Source organism: Cimex lectularius, unplaced genomic scaffold (genome assembly GCF_000648675.2).
Source record: "Cimex lectularius strain Harlan isolate CLEC.00 unplaced genomic scaffold, Clec_2.1 scaffold180, whole genome shotgun sequence".
NCBI lineage: Eukaryota > Metazoa > Arthropoda > Insecta > Hemiptera > Cimicidae > Cimex > Cimex lectularius.
In genome coordinates this window covers 1,129,864-1,153,536 of record NW_019394226.1, presented here as the reverse complement: position 1 = coordinate 1,153,536, position 23,673 = coordinate 1,129,864, and the positions used below count along the sequence as shown (strand labels likewise).

General features: G+C 37.2%; 1 protein-coding gene across 5 annotated transcripts in view; it reads left to right on the top strand.

Moving 5' to 3' along the window:
- LOC106668150 (FH2 domain-containing protein 1) overlaps window positions 1–21,424 on the top strand; it is a 206,152-nt gene extending 184,728 nt beyond the window's left edge. For 3 of the 5 annotated variants that reach the window (XM_014396638.2, XM_014396642.2, XM_024230342.1), the window contains 17 exons: window positions 11,284–11,434; window positions 13,469–14,209; window positions 14,317–14,378; window positions 14,455–14,643; window positions 14,722–14,822; window positions 14,894–14,964; window positions 15,035–15,142; window positions 15,214–15,284; window positions 15,468–15,594; window positions 15,718–15,967; window positions 16,037–16,137; window positions 16,201–16,471; window positions 16,549–16,687; window positions 16,933–17,057; window positions 17,122–17,265; window positions 18,643–18,776; window positions 18,848–21,424. In XM_014396638.2, coding sequence (XP_014252124.1) covers window positions 11,284–11,434; window positions 13,469–14,209; window positions 14,317–14,378; window positions 14,455–14,643; window positions 14,722–14,822; window positions 14,894–14,964; window positions 15,035–15,142; window positions 15,214–15,284; window positions 15,468–15,594; window positions 15,718–15,967; window positions 16,037–16,137; window positions 16,201–16,471; window positions 16,549–16,687; window positions 16,933–17,057; window positions 17,122–17,265; window positions 18,643–18,776; window positions 18,848–20,614 — 4,552 coding nt within the window. In that variant the 3' untranslated portion in view covers window positions 20,615–21,424. Of the gene's footprint in view, window positions 1–5,525; window positions 5,612–6,555; window positions 6,716–11,283; window positions 11,435–13,468; window positions 14,210–14,316; window positions 14,379–14,454; window positions 14,644–14,721; window positions 14,823–14,893; window positions 14,965–15,034; window positions 15,143–15,213; window positions 15,285–15,467; window positions 15,595–15,717; window positions 15,968–16,036; window positions 16,138–16,200; window positions 16,472–16,548; window positions 16,688–16,932; window positions 17,058–17,121; window positions 17,266–18,642; window positions 18,777–18,847 lie in introns of those variants that run through there. The other 2 variants (XM_014396639.2, XM_014396640.2) reach the window with 2 other exon arrangements.
- The last annotated feature ends 2,249 nt before the right edge of the window (window positions 21,425–23,673 follow it).

The window sequence follows — 23,673 nt, the reverse complement described above, 5'->3', positions numbered from 1 at the left end:
TTTTGAAATATGAGCCCATGTGATTTGCCTGATCAAACAGCACAGGATTATTTCGCACCAATTCAATTTTTCGTAATTTATGTTGTACGGCCGAGAAAACTGTAAAATAATGACAACAAGAAATTCGACAATTACGGTCCGGTGACAGCTGCAGCGCGGTCGCACGCCGGGCGAGTGTGAACGTTCAGTTTCCAATAAGAATATTTTCAAACCCGACGACGGCGGAACAAATGCCGGTCACGGCACTGTGGCGTTACTGACGGGTGTGAATCGACCTTTATACGTCCATCCACCGAGGTTGGGCTCCAAAAGCTAACAGCTTAGGTCGTTTCGACAACAAGAAATCCGACAATCATGGTCCAGTGATAACTGCAGCACGGTCGCGCGCCTGGCGAGTGTGAACATTCAGTTTCCACGAAGAATATTTTCAAATCCGCCGGTGGAACAAATGCCGATCACGGCACTGTGACGTTACTGGCGGGTGTGAATCGACCTTTATACATCCATCCATGTAGGATGGGCTCCAGAAGCTATCAACAGCTTAGGTCATTTTAGCCCAACGCAATCAGTTGTTAAATCCATCTCACTCTCACCCACCATGAAATATATAATACTTGCTTATTTAATTTACTCAGTCAGGGAAGTGGACTACTCGACGATATTCCTCCATCACCGGTTACACCTATTATATAACCAATGTAATTGAGGGTCGATGGAATGCTCAATATTCCTCCATCTGCACTCTCACATGCCAACGAATACATTCGCTTCTTAACATGCTAGTGACATAAAATTATTAGTGCATACAATAAAACATCCCTGTTTCCTCCAAAAATCGGAAGAAGGGACACAAATTATCGTTGATGTGTTCAAGCACGATTCTCGTATATTCCTATATGGAGCTAAGTAACTGCACCCTTTAATTAGGTGGAACACATCGAGTTCTATATACTGGAAACATACGCGGGCCTTGGCCCAAAAGCAAGTCAACCCCGCATGGCCAATTCTTAATCGGGTCCCCGAGGGCGTCCTCTTCGTACTCTCCATACGCGAGAACTTCTCTGATGATCCGGCCCATCGAGTTTACATGGTATTCATGACAACACGCCAAATATCGAGCACGAACGAAATTTAAAGCATAAGTAAGCAAAGAATAAAAGCAAGCTTCTTCACAAATTGACCCGATTCATTATCATCCTTCCTTGTGTCGTGCATCCACTCTGTTCAGATACTATGATAATTACGGTTGTAATCTCAAATTAGCATATTTATAGAAAAACAAATAAAATTTCACCAAGCCAAATCGTCTGCTGGTTCAATAAGGAGAACGAAATTTCATGAATATACAAGTTACAATAGAATAACCTCAGATATAAAACAAGCCACAAAGCAATATTTAAAAAAAAATCTAAACCCGTAGGCGAATAACGACCATTTCGTGCGTGATACAAAAATGGTTTTCAAACGGAAAAAATAGCAGTCAAATAATGAAAAAATAGGGTGAGAATGGTTTACAACGGAAGCTCCTAGGACTAACACAAGATCAAAGCCAGACGCTGTGTAGCCACAACAAACATCCTGTCAAAAAATTTAGAACACGTATAAAACAAGTAAAACTGCTCGTTTGGCGAACCAGAAGGACTAGTAACGTTTTGAGAAGAAGAAAAAATAATATACTCTGGGATAGGAATGTCCCCTTAAAATAATAGGTTAAATTAAAAGTTAATAACATTTTGACACAAAAATAAACCTTGTCGTGGTGATTAACGTAATAACGATGTACTTATAAAAAACAAAACCTAAAGTGGTTAAAATTAAAATGAATTACACCGAAAATTAACAAAAAATGAGTCAATGAATATGAGTAAATTTAAACTGTGGTTAAAGAGGATCTGGACGGAGAGGAGGAACATGTTCAGGAGATGTTTAAAAGATGTAATGAAAGCGGCATTGCGGATAGTTAGAGGAAGGAGTTCCAAAATTTTGGTGTTCGGACAAGGAAAGAACGTTTAAAGGTGCGGGTTTTATGCTGGAGAAGGATAAGGTTATAGGGAGATGAGCGGGTATTGCAGAGTGGAAACAGGATTTGAATCGGCCTGGATAATGTAATGAGAACGATGGGTGTTAATGGCCTGGTAAAGGAAGTAACCGAAGAAATAGACTTCCGGATGAGGGATGGAGCCAGGATACAGCCGTGATACCCCGGACCTTCGGAGGATTGCCGAATATAAACCTGACACATAAGTTCATTAGGCTTTTTAGCCGCTTATTTTCCTCCCCTGTAAGCCTACCGAAAGCAACACAGCTGTGGTCGAAGAAGAGAAAGATGAGGGAGAAGTCCAGGAGTTTACGGGTGGAAAACAGTAGGAGGAACCAGGACCGGCGGAATGGATGATGGAGGAATACAACGACAGGACATTTGGGAAATGTAAGGATACTTGGAGAGCTTTCTGTCAAGGATAACTCCAAAGTTTTTAAAAAAAAGGGTGGAATGAAATGGGCTGATTATTGATAGTAAGAATATGGGGGAGGAGGGGCGTCGGTGGCCGCAACGGTTTAGGCGTTGACACGGCGCTCATCACTGTAAGGTAAAGGTCCCGGGTTCGAATCCAGCGGCCCTGCATTCGAACCCGACATACTTACAAATGGGCTTTTTTTCAAAAACACCGGCACCCCGAGGGTTGACATAAAACCTCTGCTGTTGCGAACCCTCGTAAAATAAAAATTTAAAAAAATATTGGGGAGGAATTTTAGCAGATGTCTGGATCCTATGATGATACAGTGGACTTTGCAGGGTTGAGGTTGAGGGACTTTTTATGGGCCCGGTCGTGGATGGAATTTAGGTATTTCTGGTTCTTAGGGATGGCCAGTGGCAGTTCAGAGGGATAGGATAGATAGATTAGAGCAATGATTGAACACAATAAAGTGATAGTTGCAATGATTGAATCGAAGAGGTCATTAATGTAGATAGTGAAAAGGATCGGAAATATGCAGGAGCCTTGGGGAACACCATATTTTAATAGAAGTGAGGAGGAGGTATGGCCGTTAGGGATAGCGACGGCTTGAAGTCGATGGTAACTAACATAATAATAAAATACAACAAATTGAAAGATAGCGTTTCGGTTTCTGTGAGGTAGTAATGAACCCATAGTCTGTCATCTCATGTTTTGGCATTTTGCACTGTCTTATTCCAATTTATTTATTTTTTAATTAAGCACCATAAGCTTAATGTCCGAAATATACGATCCAGATTATGCTTTGTGTTTGGTGGAATTATGAGGGTGTATTGCACTTTGAGCTGGTTCCAGAAGGCAGGGTTATTGACGCAGAACTTTACTGTGAACAACTCGAAAGAGTATGTGGGGTTTTAAGAGGGAAGTTCCCCGCTTTGCTCAATCAAGATAAAGCGATATTTCAGCAAGACAACCGCTCGAGCCCATCGTTTAGACAAAGAAATTTTTCGGAAATGAACGGTGTTAACATCTTGCCCCATCCTTAAATCCCTGACGGCGCACCGTCTCTGACTAAGGTCTTTTCTGGTAAGGCCGGAACTTCGAAAACTACGAGAATGTCAAAAATTAGGATGTGAGGATTTCTTCGCCTCGAAAACTAAGAACTGGTATCACCGCCAAATTCAACTTCTGGCAGAAAGATGGGTTAAGTAGTAGAGGAATAATTTTCATACTTACATTTTATACTGAAATTTAAATAAAACTTAATTTATACACAAAGACTTTTGTAACGTCTAGCAATAGGTAATTCATAATAATAATAGTAGGAAGAGGAGTTAAATTGTGAGATTTCATCATGCTGCGTGCAGTTGCAACCAAGCTTCCCACTGGGGGGGGGGGCAATGTCATATAACATCGAGGTTCTTTAGCGTTCGCACCTGGCCGATTAGGCCTTATCACACGTTTAGATTCTCAAGTTAGGAGCAACTCACCTCCGCGCGCGGAAGTTCTGCTTCTTCCGCGAGGTTCGGTTAGAAGCCCACATCATCTTACAGTAAACTGTCAACATGCCAACTTCTCACGCTTGCCCCTTCCGAGGGATGGGTTAACATTGTTCACTTAACAAGTGCCGCGCGTAAAGGGATACAAAGGTAGCCGAAATGCATCGGCCAAGTCTCCCACGCACTCCCTAGATAGAGAAGACAACTCTATCTCCCTGGGTGAAGGGGCTCCGCTAGCGTCGAAACCTCCGGAACGCTCCGGCCGCGGTTTCGATTTTAGTGGAATCTCTAACCACCCCCTAGAGGATTACCATGCCCAGACGGTCGTCACCGACAAGCACTCGCCCCCGTCCACCATTCCTCACGCATTCGAGGGACGCCGGCAGCGTAGTCATAGCTACTTGCAGGCTGTACGCTCTCGGCAATCCGATACATCCGATTCCCACGAGGTCGGGAGGTAATTCGGAGGTCATGCGCAAGTACTACGGTCCACGGCCACGAATGAAACACAGCCCACAGCCAGGGGTCTCACCTCTCAGCCACTGCTAGTCCTTACTCATGCAGCTGGGCTTGAACTTGGAACGAAAATACGCTGCCCCGCAGTACAGATGGTTATGCACCCTCCCTCGTCCGTATATATATTCAAAATGTATATTTAGACAGGATCTGGTACACTAACCCGCGTGTGCCTCTGCTACAGAACCCGCCGTTCGCGCCCGCTCTCAAGCCAGCAACTCGCTTAACGCATCTCAAGGGACTAGGTAGGCGTAGTCTCAGCGTCCTCGCACGCTATACGCTTCCTTGGTCCTATCATCCAAATGTATGTAGTATGCAGATGCTTAAGGCGTCCATGCGCGCCAGGAAACACAAGCCAGCTTGTGCTTTAGAGAGTGTGTCATGTTCTCAAGGCTACACCATTATTTTGTGCCTGGAACCCCCCCCCCTTGTAACCAAGGGTTGGGAAGGGTCTGCTGGAGTCTCCTAGGAGCACCCACTGCGCAGTCCCAGGATTTGGATTGAGAAAAAGGTAATAATTTTTTCGAGATGCGCTTGCCCTCTCACACATCCCATAATACAGCTGGTAATAGAAATAAAATTAGTGATGTTTAAAGGGTTGTTGGTCAAATGGCTTAATATTGCAGACTAAATAACAAAGATTTGGCAACATTTCGACAATACTAAAAAAGATCAAAGAAAGCTGGTTATGTTCTCTCGGATCTAGATATGTGTATTATACGGTAAAATGACCCCGAACGTGTGAATAAAGTGAGAAAAACCGCAACATGTTCCGAACAAGAAGACATTTTAGTGGCGTCACCGCGAGTAAAACTAGTATAAAAGAACGATCTGTTGAATTAAGCGATATCGGTCTCCAGACGCCACTTGTTGCTCGGGTCTTAGAACGCAATACATTGTAAAAGCGATAAAACTTAACGATAGCCGTTGAACGGGCCGCCCTTTCCTATTGTCCTTTTCATTCGGGATCAAAGATTAAGGGCTGAGAGTGGGAAGGAGACTTTTTCCGATACCCGGCTGACGTCTGTCTCATTCGTGCGATACGCCATGCCAAGGAGGATCCGGTTCCGAGATGCCCTGCCCGCCAGCAAGAAAGGAAAAACACCTCAACGCCATCCTCAAAGCCCTCACTCGCGAATCGAGGTATTTTCAATTTTACATTTGGAAATTTTAAGCCTTAAGCGTTTGGATTTATAAAGACTTGTAAAACAAATTGACCTTATATACTCGTTTTCATCTTTCCTTTGCTAAAATCTCTAAACCACCAACCATCAAATGTTGATACAAAATAAACTAAAATTGCTAATTTCAGTTGTTTTTTAAAATTAAATACTTAGACAAAAAACGCAAGGAATCATTTATCAAATCGTTAAACTTTCTCAACAATCAGTGATTTACATTTGACTGAAAGCTTTCAGTGGAAAGATTTTCTTTCTACGGCATATTTTTAGGTGTTTTTTTCCCATTTTCTCAAATTACCTGATATTTTGTCATATTTTACATCTTGTTTTCTCTCTCATTCTCCATTTTCCATTCGGCCCTCGTGTTTCCATTGAAAGCAGGTATCTGAAGCTTGAATGAATTAAAAGTATGAATGGTGTTAGCATAATGTAGAGTAGTAAGAATTTCAAGTCACTAACAGTACTGAATGGAAAATATACAACTACAAAAATAATAAAAGAATTGAACAAAGTAGTTTCTACCTGGGACACCCTAGTCCGGACCGACCTCCTTCGTGACATTTGCCATCCCTTGAACTGATTTAAACTGGCCTGGTAACCTCATTGTTTTTATCGATCAATAAGTCTATGCATCATTGTGTTTGGTTTTGGTGCATTTCTCGTTAGATATTTTCTGATTGTTTGCTCCTTCCTCGTCCTTAAGGACGGATTTGTTTTCGTGGGATTTCGGCCACTGTTTCTGACACGGTAAACGATGTGAAGGCTGTTGGGTCGAACGCGCGGCCTCGTGCTCGCGTTATCTCGACCTTATGCACGAAGCGTTCGAAAGATAAAAGGATTATCTCATCAAGTGGACCGGAGTCGGGAGAGGGGCTTTTCTCTTATCCGAACTCGATGGGTCCTTTTTCAGCCTTTAGTGTATGGGATGTCGTCCGCCGCGAGTGTACGTTTTGACCCGGACGCGAGTGTGACGGCCTTTAGGTCGAAGTGTCTGTGACAAAGAAGTGATGGATAGTTTGGCCGTTCTCTTCAGCGTATGCAGTTACATGGCACCGAATTCACGATTGTCAGTAAAATTTTAAGTATGGATTAGTAGTTACAAGAAAAAAAAGATGAAGTTTCTTGAAGTACGCGATGGGATGAACCTCCTTACTTAGATCGTTTCCGGTCAGTTTGGTTTGCCTATCCTCGCTGTTTTCGACTGCCAGATTTCGTCATCTCATTTGAAGCACAACAGACAAAACTGCTAAGGCAGAACCACATGACCGTAAACGACATGCATAACTAAGATAGCGTTGCATCAACTCGGTTTAAACTCAGTTTAGTTCTGAACCGAGTACAATTTAAAAATTGACCTATTTCATTTTATCTTGAACCGAGTTAAAATGTTGAACGGCCGTCGAGCGTGGGTTAAACCTAGTTCAGAGTAAAGCGACGTTCATTTCCATAATATAACCTGTTTGTTGTTAAATGAACTTTTGATCAAGTTAAAAGCGAATTGAATCTTTTTGTTCCTACGTTTCAATAAAAATCGATTAACTTTTGTCTTGCAAATTATTGAATGTTCTTTCTTATACATAGTTATAAACGTCTTTTCTTATCAGTTAAATATCCGGCAATTTCTACTTCATGTATGGCATAGCTCAATGCGTTTTCTCTCGCATCTTTATTTTAAACTCGTCAAGCGGCGTCATCATTAGCCCAATTAGACCAGAGATTAGTAGAACGGTCCCATCCTTGAACTTTGTTCATATTATAATGAACTAGGTTACAGTGAACCCAGTTTAAACCGTATTGGTGCAACTGCAAGGCATCGACTCAGCCCAGCAGATGTTCTTAAGATATTAGCGCATATTTGAAAAAGAATTTTTTTTAGATTCAGAAATTCCCTTTATCAATTTCAAAATAGGCGGATCCAAAATAGTGCCGGATACTGTTAAACGCCCGTTGCACCAATCACGGTTTAAACTGGGTTCACTGGAACCTCATAATTTGAGCCAAATTCAAAAAAGGGACCGGTCTGAACATCACGACCTAATGAGCGACTTTATGATTATAAATAAATTAGCGAGAGGAAATCATTGAACTCTATCGTAAAATAAATAAAAATTGCCGGATTTGTTGTTGATAAAAAAAGACGGTTAGAACTACATATAAGAAAGAACATTAAATAATTTATAGGTCCAAAGTTGATCAGTTTTTACTCATTCAAATAGCTTTCAACTTTTATCGATCAAAAGTTCAATCTTTAACGACATACAGGTTATATTATGAAATGAACGTCGCTTAAATCTGAACTAGGTTTATCCCAGGCTCGACGGCCGTTCAAAGTTGAACCAGCCTTTGAACTCGGTTCAAGACAAAATGAAAAAAGGCAATTTTAAGTTGGACTCAGTCAGTATTATACCGGGTTTAAACCAAGTTAAGACGGGAAAGTAAGGCGTCCGATTTTATTATTTATCACTTGTAACTTCCTGGGTTCCAATTTTCTTTCATAAACTCCAATTTGAGAAAGTGATTTTTAAATCGGTCGGGTCGTGGGGCATAAAACCCTTCAGGAAATCACTAATAATTTCGCAAACATTCGTCGATTAAATGGGTTTTTTTATTTAAAACAATTGAAACGAAGGGTCCCAAGTGTTTTATCGCGGTAATATCACAATTTCGTCACATTGCCCGGTACGATTAAACAATACCCGAGCTCAAAACTGGACTATCCGATGACCTCCATTGATTTCGGTATCCTTGCAGGTTTATCAAACGTCCAGATTAATTTGAGAACAGTCGCACCTATTTTTCTTATTTAGTCCACCCTATTTTAAATATGTTATAAATCAGTAAAAAGTGTATTTTTAAGAATAAATTGTCAATTGAATGAATATACGGACCTATTATGTCAATGAAAATGGGTCAACCATGAAATGGCAATCTCAAATGTTAAGACCGTTTTAAAATTTAATGGCAAATTAGTCAAAATTTGAGAATGGAAACCACTCCATGATAAGATTTTTTCATTTTAGATACGTGATACATAAATTATTAAGCCAAAACAAAAAAGTTTTATAGAAAAATACAGAGAAAAAACTTGTTATACACTTCTAAGAATATGAACTAAATCTCACACAAGAATTTCTAAAAAAATGTATCTGCTAAGCGGTAACTAAAAAGCATTAAACTGCCTTGGCAAAATAGTGAATGTTAAAAATCTAAAATTGAACGTTAATTTCTGACTAGTCGATAAATTTGTTAAGCCTTTGTGAAAGGCCTCCTGTACACAACTAAAGCACATCCTTCCAAATAGCTTTGCCTAATCCTTCGTCCAATCTAAACCGAACAATTCTTCCGAATCTGCCGAGGATCTGCCTCCGACTATTGTCCTCTAGGAGCGGGAGTACCTCAGGGATGTGTACTTGGACCGATCCTTTACCTTCACCTAACCTTGCATCTTTCACTCAATGCTGTGCTATCCTATGATCCCGATCCCACGATTACTTCGGAGGAGCTCTAGGCACATGTCCTGTTATTAGCCGAATGGAGGAAACACTGGCTATAAAGCTTAGTGAATGCAAAACCACGTCTCATTCACCCGTTCAAAGCAAAACCCCTTGTACAATATTCCTCAATAATACTCCCATGCCCAAAACTAACTGAGTATGCTACCTTGAGTTCCATCTAGATTCAAGACTAACCTGGAACTAACACACACCAAACACGACTAAAAAAGCAGGCATTAAACAAATTCGGTCTACTCTGCTTACTACTGTCATGCAAATGTCACTTTTTGACAAAAAACAAACTGACCATGTACCAATCTGGACATCCAAACTAGAACTGTGGGTCATAGCTAAACCTTTCAGTAACAACACCTTTCCCACTTTCTACATTAAAAACTCATCTTGCTTCAATCGAGTTGCCCAATTCTTATCCATTAGAAACAACCCTTATAATCCACCAGATGACTGAAGAGGAGATGGTCTCCCGACCTACTAAATGAGGATTAGTCCTTGTGTATAGTTTGGTGAACATCAATGGTTCCAATCCAGCTCATTATATAATGTAAATAAAGTTACATATTGTAATTAATATATTAAATTAAAAAATAAATTTAAAAAAGTATCGTGTACCCAATAGAAATGTTATGACAAAATAGTTCTTTTGCTTAGTTTCTTTGGCTCATATTATAATATCCAATAGACTACTAGATATAATAATAATAATAATTAGTAATTATTATTATTATTATTATTATAGCAATTAGATTAGTAGAATTTTTTCCACATCCTACATGTATTTGTAAAATTTAAACAATGATTATAAATCCCAGGCCTTGAAGATGATCTCAATAAAGATGCAAACATTAGCACGATAAAAAAAAGTTTTTCTAAAACCTACGTCACACCAGACCGCATCTCACGATCCCCAAATAATCATTAGAAATAAAAATAAATAATAAAATCAAGCACTTGAGCACAGAGTTGGTCAGTCGTAGGTGGTGTTTTTTATGTTCTACGTACACACAGACTTTTCTATGTATCCACAAGTTGTTTGTTATTGCAACAACAGGCCAAATAATTCTCTGGGGATAAATTTGATTTAAAATCTCGCTTGATTAAACAAAAACGTAATTGGAGTTTTCACACGATAAGAAAGGCCATTAATGTTTTATGTTTTATTGTCAAATTTTGCATTATTGAGTTTTACTACCTTGTTTTTTGTTTAGATGTAATCTTTTATGGCCCATTGCACAACTAGTTTTAAACAATTCTTGTCTGGCTATTCAAGACACCTATTTCATTATCCACTTAATAAAAATTACTTAGAAAAAGTTATTTTAAAATTAAATTTTGACATCTGATTGAGAAGTATATATGAAAAAAATAAATAAATAAATAAATAGCAAGGCCTAAATGACACATAGTGGCTGAAGACCATTTGGAAAAAAAAAAGTGTAAGGGTATAAATAAATAATACACTGACATCATGATGATTTAAATATTAATCAATCAATGATTGATTGCTTAAAAATTATTTAACAGATCATAAATATGAGTATCCTTAATTATTCTGTACAAAATCTTATTTTGTACCATAGTTTCAATATTTGTCGAAAGATAACTAGATAATGAGTTTTTAGTAGGAATTTTTTAAATTTAACTTTCATATTCTGTAGATCTTGTATTTATAAAATTAATCTTTAAAAATCTATAATTTCTAACAATTTTTTTTTTTTAAATGATAAATGATCATACATTAGAATTAAACCTTTGCTTTTAGTCAGGAGGATTGTTCTCTCTCTCTCACTCTCACTTCTCACACACTCTCTCTTTCACTCACACTCTCCATCGCTGTGTCTGTCTGTCTGTCTCCCCCTCCCTCCCTCCCTCCTCTCCCCTTCCTCGCTCTCACACTCTTTCTCGCTCGCTCTCTCTCTCTCTCNCCCTCCCTCTCCCTCTCCCTCTCTCTCCCTCACTCCCACTCTACCTCTCTCACTCTCTCTCTCCTTCCTCACTCTCACCCTCCTCCTCCCTCTCTCTCTCAAATTTTAATTGTGTGTTTTATGGGTTTGGATGTGTTTCTGTTCAGTTAATATAAATCTCCTTTGATAAATAATCATTTCAATTTTTTTTCTTTCAGGAGGTCCGGGAAAGGGGTTCACGACCTTAGGGTCCAATTGGATGTATTCGACGAGCAGAAGGAGAGCGATGAATCCCAGACGAGTCAGACATCTGCTCATGGGCTAGATCTCAATTCGCATTTGGACCTATTTTATGCTATTCTTCACAGAGTGAGTAAAACAATCACTCGTCAACCACGCCTTTTCCCTTATCTATCCACTACACCCAGAATTAGGAATTACACCATGTTCAAACACAAAAAATGTCATCAATGGCCATTTCCTGTGTTATTTATAAAAGTAAGAGTCATCTAAGATGTCTCTGAAGTATTTACATAATTAGTGTGAACACGATTAAATTTCAACTATTTATATGGCAGAATTTAACATTAATTACAGAAATAATCACCTTATTAATTTTAATGGTATTTGTCCAATTTTTTCCTCAAATATTTTTGTAGTTCAGTCATTTCTGACAACCATATTTTTGGTCACAGAAAGTAATATTTTTTTTAATATTAATTTGGATTGATTTTATTTATTCAAGAGCCTAACCACAGAATCTGCTAGGGAATTTTAATGTTGGCTCGATAGTTTAAAATTTAACTTTTACAAATTTTTAAGTCCACCCTCTTGGCCATAATTCAACATTCTGACGTTTGGTCAGTTAAAAAATTTAGTCAATTATACTCTCTTGCTTGTAACAATTTAAAACAAATGTATCAGGGAATGCAGAAACCTTCAAAAATATCAATATATATTTCTTTTCTTTTCTTGACTAATAAAACCATTACTGAACATTTAGTTAGGAGATAGGTGATCTTAAAACTTTCCTAAATGATGGAATTTTTTTTTGATAACAAATGAATGAATGAAAAACTATATTTACAATATAAACCAAAATACAATAGAGAGAAGAAAAACCTAACAAAAAATAGACAATAGATTGAAAAATCTGTCTGCCATATGTTTTAAAAAATGAAAATTCTATAAGCATTTAAAACAGAGAAAAGAAAAACTATATATATTACTTCAGTAATTAAATGAAAAATTAAATTCTTCTGTCAGCTTGTGTCTGTCGTTCCAAGCCTGTCTCACAAACCCAATCAAAGGCCTAGATCCTGAACCCTCCAAAAAACCCAGAAATTCATCTCTTGACAGAGTAAAGCAAACTAGGTGAAAAAAGCAGATCTCACCCAGAACACTGCCAAAAAATGAAAAAAACAAATTCGAGGGCATGCGAATTGCAAAGCGAACAAAAGCCTCGCTCATCCCTAATTCCACATGGCCGAGTTCAGCTGAAGAACCTCACAGTGCATTTTAAAAAGCCAATGAAGTTCAACCAAAGAGTAACCATTACAATTGGGCTTCTTAAGATCGAATAATGGTGGAGGACCGTTAACTCTTTAGATAATAAAAGGTGCGCCAAGTTCATGGCATGATCAGTACATTCACTGCAGTGTTGGGTATTTTGATAGTGAAATTGACACAGAACTTGAAAAAATTAATGAAATCAAAACATCAGAAAACCTATTTTTGTCCGTTTTATTGTTATTCTTGAAATTCTTTTTGAGAGATTAAGGCCCCTAAAGAACAGATACTTAATCCGTGATAGGTAGGAAAAATACCAGTCAAAGGCAGTTGGTTAAAATTGGAAGATTGAAGTTTATTCTTTAAATAATAACATAAACACTTTTGAAAATTAAACGATGACAATGGCACAATTGAAATTAATCATTTTATTTTTGCTTAACACTATGAATAACACTGAACAACACTTGCGCTTTATTATTATTATTATTATTATTTTAATTTAAGCGTACACCAGCACCCTCTCAATAAATGGTAGTAAAATTAACAATAAATTTATCATGAAATTTCTTCTCCAGTCTATGGGGTTTTCTTATCCAAGCTGTTTTGGTTTTGTCGAAATTTGACTGACAGACATAAATTGTCAGAAACGACTAAACTACAATTCAAATACAACAACTACAAATACAAATGTCATATTTTGAAAATTTCTTTAACCGTCTTCAAAAAAGCTTTAAAAATAAGAAAAATCAACTTTTTTAATAACAGTAATTCAGATATCGTGAGATGCGGTCGGGTCTCACGATATCTGAATTACTATCGATTAACGGTCACTAATCTCTACACACTTTTTTAATAACAAAAATAAAATTTTCAAACATGTTTATTTTTCAGGTGGCTGATACTCCACAAGAGATTCCATTCTTGTCGATATTACAGCACCTTTTACGAATAGACCCAAAAGAGGCAGTGAGTGACATTGTCTGGGACACGGCGGAGACGTTGGTCCATCGGGCGACTTTGTTAGAAAGTAGAGAAGACGCTACAAAATTGCTTAGGTCACCGAGCCAGAGCAAATTGTGCTGCATACATCAAGGAGGTGGCCCTAGGAAACAGAGCCTCGTCCCGTCTATTCAGTCAGGACCGGTGCCGCCTCCTCCACCACCCCCACTTTCTGCGGTGCCGCCTCCTCCTCCACCTCCACCCCTGCCTCCGCCTAACTCTACGATGGTCAGGCCACCGCCGCCACCACCTCAATCCTCGATCACGGTCACCTCTCTTCACCGGCCTCTCGCCGTCCCTCCTTCTGCCCCTCCCAATGCGCCTTCTGCGCTGTCCTCATCGCCCTCAGCATCTCCCTCGGCTAAGCTTCTTCCCCAGCAGGACACTCCGACACCTAAAACCAAAATGAAAACGATCAATTGGAACAAAATCCCAGATAACCGAGTCTTGGGGCGACAAAATATTTGGTCCATGGTGGCTAGAAATCATCAAGGCTCTCCGATGGCGGACCTCGATTGGTCAGAGATGGAAGGCCTTTTCTGTCAACAAGCGCCACCTCCGCCTACATCTGCTAGTCCGAAAACTTTCAAAGACAGCCCTGATGTCAATTCACGACGTAAAGAACCAGCAGAGGTAAAAATCATTTCAGTATTTTAATTTTGCTGCATCAATCATTTATAAGTGTTATAACACAATTTTTAATAAATTGCGTTACATTCATGAAACTTTTTAAATTTCAGATTACCCTTTTGGACGGAAAAAGAAGTTTGAACGTCAGTATATTCTTGAAGCAATTTAGGAGGTAATTTTCCTTATTTTAAATTTATTAAGATTTCATCATTCCGCAAGTTTACATTTTAAATTATAATTAATGACAGTTCTAATGAGGACATAATACAATTAATAAAAAATGGTGAGCACGATGACATCGGTGCAGAGAAACTGAGGGGCTTGCTCAAAATACTGCCCGAGTTGGATGAATATGAAATGCTGAGAGGCTTTGATGGAGATAAATCAAGATTAGGAAATGCTGAAAAATTTCTTTTGCAACTCATCGATGTGCCCAAGTACTGTTTGTTTTGTTTATTTCTTTATTTTTTTAATTTAAAATGTATGAATTTTAACAAAAAATATATCATTTCTAGCTATAAACTGCGAATTGAAAGCATGCTTCTTAGGGAAGAATTCAACGCCAACATGAATTATTTGGAACCGAGTATTTCTGCTATGATAATGGCAGGAGAAGGTATTATTAAATTTAAGGTGTCATTAAAAAGTATTAACATTCTCAATTAAAATATTGAATGCTTGTCATAGATCTTATGCGAAATGAAGCATTGAGAGAAGTTTTATACATGGTTGTTGTTGCTGGCAATTTCTTAAACTCAGTAAGAGATTAAATTTTATCTAAAAATAAGTTACACATCAACATTTCGATTTATTTTTTATCCTTTGTAGGGAGGATATGCTGGAAATGCTGCCGGTGTGAAGTTATCTTCTCTACAAAAACTGACAGACATCAGAGCAAACAAGCCTGGAATGAATCTCATTCATTATGTGGCTCTTGTAACTATCTACACATAACTTTGTATTATTTCATTATTTTATTTGTACAATTTGAAATTTTTATATTTCAGCAAGCTGAAAAAAAGAAAAAAGAACTTCTTAAGTTTCCAGATGATATGGTCACATTAGAAGACGCAACTAAGTAAGTATATTTCAATCATTTTTATTTTTTACAAGTTAATTTAATTTAGTATGTATTCGATAACTAAATTTTTTAAAACTTGTACAGTTTGCTTTATTCAGGAGTAAAGGTAAAAGGTCAACAATTATTGATAGTAATTGCAAAATGGACTAATTTGATTTACTTTTAATTTAAATGTTGCAGAACTACAACGGAACAATTACAAAATGAAATTAACGCTTTAGATAGTAGAATTAAAAAAGTACATAGACAAATAGATCTTCCTTCGACCGAAAAAGAAATAAAAGAGCAAATGGACAATTTTCTTAAGGTTACTATTCTTATTTTATTTGTTATGCATCTTATATATCTTATAATTAAAATTTATAGATACAATGTACAATATATTTGTTAATGTGTTCCATTTTTATATTTATGTGTTATTTTACATTAGATTGCTGACCAGGAAGTTGCTGCTTTACAAAAAGATATGGAAGAGCTCGAATCTGTTCGAATATCATTAGCCGATTTCTTCTGTGAAGATTCGGCCACATTTAAGTTAGAAGAGTGCTTCAAGGTTTTCCATGGTTTCTGCGTAAAGTTTAAACAAGCTGTGGTCGAGAATGAACGTAGAAAACTACAAGAGGAACAGGCCGCAGCTAGAAGGAAACAAAGAGAAGAGCAACTCGCTAAAAAACGAACATGTTCGTCTTAAGCTTTCTTCAAAGAATGTTGTTTCTTTCCACCTTTTTCTAATGTGTTTTGTTTTGTAGTGGGTGCTCAAACTTCCAATGGCTCCGAGTCTGAATGTAATCTTGTTGATTCCCTTCTCTCTGACATACAGTCAGGTTTTCAAAAAGGGGCTGATATCAAGGTATTTTCAAACTGTGCAAAAAAGTAAAAAAACTAGACAATTTTATCATATTATATCTTATAGGTTCGAAGAAATGGTACTATGACTTCAGAAGAAGACGTTTCAATAACTGGTTCTCCAGCTTTGTCGAGAAGACGGCTTGGATCCTTCTCCTGTGACCAGACTGTCGGTAGTGGACGTGAAGAGACATATTCACCAGATGTAACCCCTACTGGAAGCCTGAGACGCAGAAGGAGTCGTGTCCCATCAGAAGAGGACGAATCAAGCCTCATGGATTATTTAAGAGCTTCAGGACATGATGCATCAAGAGAGCGCAAATCTTGGGGCAGCCTTGGTACACATCATCACAATAAATTACTTTTCCATGTCAAAAAGCCAAAGCAATTATATATTATTTTTTTTTTTTATAAGATCGGTCTTGGGCAAGACGCGCAAGGGGTGGAGGCCGAAAACGGCCAGATTTACTTACCGCAGACTTTTCCGGTGAAAGAGAGAGGTCCACTTCTCCTTCTCAGATGCCATCAACACCAGAAGAAGATAGCAAGCCCAAGTAAATAAAACTTTGACTTTATGCATTATGTGTGGTGATTAGTGACCATTAGTCTATGATTATTCAGAGATCGTGAGATTTGGTCTGGTGTGACATAGGTTTTAGAAAAACATTTTCTTTATCGTGCCAAAGATAATCGTGCACAATAAAGAAAGTGGTTTTCTAAAACCTACGTCACACCAGACTCATCTCACGGTCTCCAAATATTCATATTTATGTATTATATACATTCTTTGTTATTTTAGACCTTGGAAACAAAAAATTGAAGCATGGCTCTCTGAGAATGAAAAGGAAGACAAACACAGTGATGGTATACGTAGACGAGCGAGACTGTTCCAAAGCAATAGGCGATCCCTTGAAGCAGAATCAGGTGCGTGTGTGCACACATGTAATCATTTCAAGCAAATGCGCTAATCAATGTTTTAATGAAATAGAGAGCGAAGGGAGAGCAAATACTTTGGACACCTTACCTGAAGGCAAACTTGCAGAAGGAAACATGCAATACAAAAGAGTTTATTCTGATTGGAGACCTACAATCGATAAAACAGATGTCGTAGGTGCGATGGAAGCAATTGCAGGTTAATAATTAAATTTAATATATTTTTTTAGTGTTATTAAAATAAAAGTTCACAATTCAGGCTTGTGGGTTGGTGCAAAATTAATGCAAGTTTTGAAAATTTGTTTTATTTTCACTGGTGCTTGTCTCATGAAAAAGCTAAATCCTCAAACCTATTTTATGGATTACAATAAATACTTTTAACTGTTATCTTTTATACAGAACATTTTAGTTTTTATTGAATTTTGTAAGAGTAAGGACTTACAAAATTAGATAATACCCAAACTAGGTTTTCATAAAATTTATTTCTATGAATTTAAACTTGGGCAAAGTGCAGCCCAAACTGTGTGTAATATCAAACAGTTTGGGGGGAGGGAAGCGTTAATGAATGCACGATGCAGTGTTAGTTCCAGAGATTTTGTCTTGGAGATTTTGGTCTTGAAGACAGAGAAGGTCACGGTAGGCCTTGAGAACGAATAATTCAAACCGTTGATTTGAAGAAAATTCTTGAATTTGAAAGAAATTAGTGCTTTGAAATTTGCACATCTCTTCTATTGCACCACCAAAATGATCCATTTCTTGATTAAATCATCTCGTGCAATGAGAAATGGATGTAGGCATACGTGTCAGTGGTTGAACAAGGGATGAAGCACCAAAACACTTCCCAAAACCAAATCTGCATCCAAAAAAGGTTGTGGTGACATTTTGGTGGTGTACTTCTGGTGTTGGTAACTATAATTTCCTGAATTATAGTGAAACTCTCACAGCAGAGAAAGATTGCCAAGAAATTGACAAAATGCATGGGAAACTGCAACATCTTTGTCCAGCATTGGTAAACCATAAAGGGTCGATTCTTCTTCACGATAATGCCAGGCCACATGTTGCAATGCCAACCCTGCGGAAACTTAAAGACATAGGATATGAAACCTTACCGCACCCTCACCTGCAGACTTCTACTTTTTTTTTTTACTAATTTTGATTAATTCTTGAGTGATAAAATTTTGAAAGAATGTGGTGAAGTCGAAAGCACCTTTCAAGACCGTATTACACATTAGCAAAAATGTACTTGTGATGGAAAATATTTCAAATAAATTTTCTTAAGTTTATAAAAATTAAAAATAGTTTTGCATGCATTCAAACCTGCATGATTTTTGCACCAGCCCGATATTAATCTGCATCTGGTTATTAATGATACATTTATCTTGACAATTACATTTTTATTTTAAATAAAAACTAATTTTAAGAAATATGATAGAAATCCGTTCTTGTCCCTAATTAAAACTGAATAACTTTTAACTGTCATATTTCTACTTTGTCATTTATATCATTTATGATATTAATGTGTAGAGATTAGTGACCGTTAATCGATAGTAATTATTATTATTTATTAATTTTACAGAAGCTCAGCCTCAATCTCCTATTAAGGATAAATCGCCTTGGAGGAAATCCAACTTAAATGTTTCAAACACATCAGAGCAGACTGAGCTCGATGTAAGACGACTGAGAAGACTTGAGAAAAGAACAAGTTTAGATGCAAGTGTTTCTTTATTCTTTGTCATCGTAATTTTGTGGCAGTATTGAATTAATCTATTTTCTTTTTGCAGTCAATAAGTGAGGAAGAAAAGAGAAAGGAGGTTATTAGGAATTTAGGACAAGCGCCACTTCCTGAAGATAGTCTCCCCGTTTATATACGTTGTCCGAAAGATCAGCAAGAGGCTTCTTCTAATATGAGTGTAGCTAATAAATTTAAGGCTGGAAAAATCAGCCCTCTATTGGCAAGAAGAGTGTTCCCGGATATTAACGACAGGTCACCAGACGAACAGATGCTGCCACCTTTTGCTCCTAGGAGGACAAAGAAGAACGATACTCCGATCGACAGAGTCGAGATTGACTCGGACAACATAGAAACGCCTCCTGCCTCCCGCAAGTTAGTGAATGCTGAAACTGAGAGGAAGCCCGAAGAGCCAGCGCCATGCTCAAGACTCAAAGAAGCCCTCAAAGATGAGGAAGAGCCACTTGGCGATGGGCAGTTTGATAGATTCTCATCTACTAGGAGGACTCGTCGTTACCGCAAGCCCATTGAGGAAGAGCCGGCTAAAAAAGAATCGACTGAGCTGATACCTGAGAAACAGATCATGAAAGCCGATAAACAACAAGTCGAATCAAAACCTGTCGAAACGCCGCCTCTCGACAAAGAATCTAGATTAAAGAAATGGCAAGACAAACTCAAATACAAAGGGGAACCTGAAGAAGGTCCTCTTGCAGTAATCAACAGGTCAGGTGAAGAACTGAAGAAACTAGGTTCATTGACATTACCTAAATCATACAAGCTCAAACAAGATGAGAAAGTTAGCAAGCGCAAAACAGAAATCGACCAAAACGACGTGGCCAAAGCATTGACATCGTTAAATGACAAAATTAAGCCAAAATTTGTAATTCCAGAGATTAAAGTGAAAACACGAGAACACGAAATGAACGATGAAGGCTTTGAAGAGACCCAAAGCCTAGTTTCCGAGAGTCCTAGTCAAGGTGCATCGTCTGGAAATTATGAAGGGGATGTCGTTGATGCGCCAAAGTCAAAAGACAAAACAACCGAACGAAAGCCTGTCCAAAGGAGCAGTTCGGTGAGATCTACAACACCAGTTGATAAAAAGAGCATCATTCCAAAACGAACCGCAAGCCTGAGAAGACCGGATCTTTCCGGCACTAAATTATCCTCCAAAATAGAACCGAGTCCTGTACAAAAGAGAATTTTAGTATTAGCCAATAAACAACACACCAGACCCGCTGTACTAAAGAGTGACAGCGATATTATTCAGACACCTCGGGCCAAACCGGAAACTGTAACAATTAAACGAACACAAAGTACAAATAGGCCTAAAATGAACCATTGTCCAGAACTTCTTAAAAATAATGTAGAAAGATCGAGTTCAAGAAGCAGCCTGAGGAGTTCAAGAAGTTCGCTTGCTTCTATCAGTACTGTGAGAAATAAAAGCTTATCGTCAGACCTATTGAAGAAGTCGACACTTACAAAGAAATCAGACGAGAAGAAAGAAATCAAAAAGCCTTTCGGTGTAACACAAATCAAAACTCGGACTAACATACCAGCGAGTCGAAGCTCAAGCAGCGGAAGCTCGATCGGCGTTCCTACCACAAGCTTGAGACGTCCCAAGGCCAATTCAGTAATAAACACAAGTTTTAAAGAAAATGCATCGACCGTCCCTGCCAGTCGCAGCAGCAGCAGTGGAAGCTCGATTGCCGGGCATGTCAAAAAACCTGAATTGAGCTTCATGCGGCCAACAGCCGCTAGCTCAGCGAAGGACACAATAGACTCAACAAGGCTGAGATCGACCCTCAGGTCTATAAAATAAAAATATCAAATGCTATTTCATTTTTCAAAACAGGGCTAGTTTATAAATTTATTAACTTTTTAATTTGAACGGAACATACGTCATAAAAGTATTTTGTAGTATTCTTACATATATTTTTTATATTTTGTCCAATTTTGTGTATTTATTCGATTTGACAAATTGTTTCGATCACATAAAAAACATTGTTTTTAAACAAACTAATTTATTTTACATATTTTAACTTTTTTTATAGAAACTAATTTTTAAATTACTTTATTTTCTTAACAATATTTTTTTCTCATCACCTAAACGTTTTGTATTATTGTATAAACTTAATAGTGTATATTTAGATAATTTACTTCTTATTAGTCTTAGTTTTCCCACCTCTTTATTGTAAGAGGATTTTGAGATTTTAAAAACTTAACCTCATTTAATATCTAGTCAAATATCTGTTTTGAAAAGACATTGTTTAGTGTTTGCTTACTTCCTCAAAAATAAGTATAAAAGCAATGAGATTGCTTATTTGTCTTTTCTAATGTCCATTTTTTTCTTTGTTTGTATTTTAATCCATTGACTAAAATGTGGTATTTTTAGATCTATTTGTTAGTACTTAAAAATTGTGGATGTTCTTTTCCTTTCTTTTTGTAAACTATTGTACATAATTTATAGCTCTTTGTTTTTTTTAATCTTTATTCTACATAAATTTTACTGTTGTATTTTGTGTAGCGTTGCGATTATCCCCAAATATTTATCTCTAAATGAAAATATATGGCATGCCAATGTTGTAAGGTGATAGAGTTTGAAATACACAAATACTAACACAAGTTTTAATTTGTTTACCGTTTTTTGTATAATACATTTCATTAAATGAGGCCAGAATTTTTCAAGTAAAAGAAAAACACTTTTAATGTCACCTATCCTGGACTATCTTAAATTGGCCATGATTTGTAGGTATGGGATCTCCCTCAGAACAGCAGGGAGATGGAAGGGTAAGTAAAAGACTTGAGATTTAATTAAAGTATTTAAACCAGTCCAAAACAAGAACAACAAAAAATTAGTTGAAACAAAGATTAAAAAAAAGGCTATAAATCGGAAGGAGCAATCACCCAAACAAAACAACGTGATATCCCCCACCGATCTGGGAAACGTAATTTTGTAATAATTAAGCAGTTGGTTGAAGGATGTGATACTACAGACGGGAGCGATATGATGTTCCTCACAAACAGGGAACCTAACCCTGCAATAATTGCACAGTTGCTCCAATGGATAAGAAAGTTAAAGGGTGTCACAGACCCAGACGGAGCCACAGGATGTTTCCCACAAATGGAAAACAAAGTTAAAATAGTTGGACAACCGATCAAATATGTAACATTGAGTTATTTAGAGCAGAAAAATCACAAGGCCAAAAATGTGTAGTATGTAATGTACTTCGCCGTGGCACCCATGGGAACTCCCACAACTTTAGATTTTCCTTTGCACCTCTGATAATGATGATGATGATGAGGATACTGGGAAACAGGGTTTGTACTCCCCAGGCACCAGGGATCATTCTGGCTTGTACTTTCCTAATTCCCTAGTTTAATGCAATCAGCTCAATCCTTCTTCTCAGAAGTATTAGGTCATTGACTGTCACTGCTACAATTTATAACTGATCTCATAAAGCTGACACATATAAAATGACCAGCTAATTCTTGTTGAGAAAAAGAGAAGAAAATCGTGGCTCTTACTAAGTTTTAAAATTGATTATACAGAAAGTGTTATCACTTAATGCTTTTAATTTTAATTTAGTTAAAGGTACATTGTACACAACACACACAGTAAGTGTTTCTGTTTGTGCATGCACAAGAATTGTGATTAATTTTTTCCAATGAAAATAAGCACTTCAAATGCTACCAATACCATATGAGTAGTTTTAAGGTGCATTTGAAATAATTAAGAAAAAATATTAAAAGAATGAAGCAAATTTCTAAGTACCATTTTGATCTGACATTAAAATTGTTCATTTAAAAAATACTTTTTTATAAATTGTTTTACTATAACATGTATTTACATACCAGTAAAGATGAAAAGATTTTCAAGTTGATTCAGTTTTCTTCCCTTCAAACAAATATAACTGGTTAGAAATTATATTTTTTATTTAATGATATTTGGAAATGAATTTTCGTATCCGGAATTGTACATCTATTACTCTATGGTGATGCAAAACTGCTTTATTATTTTCTATTTAAATTGTATATTTCCCGCTTCAAAAATTCATTTCTCAAATGCTATACCGATTAATGGTTTGATGACTGAACATAATAGTTAATATGCTGAGATAAATTTTTAAAAATTAATATAATGAGGTACTTGAATAATTATGTTATCAAGTAGATTTAAATAAACATTAATTCTCTAGACAGATCACAATATAATTTTAGTTTGGAAAACGTATTTATAGTTCCTTTTTCCTTATAAATAAAAGTATGGAGGAATAATTAACTTATAACGTGTATTACCGATGAAAAAGTAGTCATCTTCATGGACAGCCAGGTCCAACGATGTTTGGGATTGCATGAACGCCCAGTCAAACTTTCGGGATAACAATAAAATTATGATCTCTCTTCAATCTTGGATTTTTTGAGTGTTTGTTTATTGGGCTTGAAAAAGGTAATGTTCTTCTGGGCCCATACTGTGATAAATGGAATCTCACTATCAACCTCAAAGGTAATGGTGTTTAGAGGTGGAGGCATGCCTGCAAGACCGAGCACTCATTTTTCCGAGGGGATAGATTCGAGAGGTGGTAAACCAATACAAATATCTTGTGTTGTCCTAACTCATAACTTAACTTGCTGTACATATACATATTTTGAGTAACTTAGGTGATCAACATTGAGAGATTTATGAACATCGTATGCAATCCTTTTTAAGGACCTAGAACATTCTGAGGCAGCTTTTAACTCAATCAAAAAGCGAGCCCTTAGAAACTCCCTGTTCTATGATGGCTAATTCAACTTTGGTGTGAACAAGTGTTTTTAAAGTCTGTGCCATGGAAGAGTAAGAGTAAGGGTAGTAAGGGAGGATATTTTTCATGCTTTTGC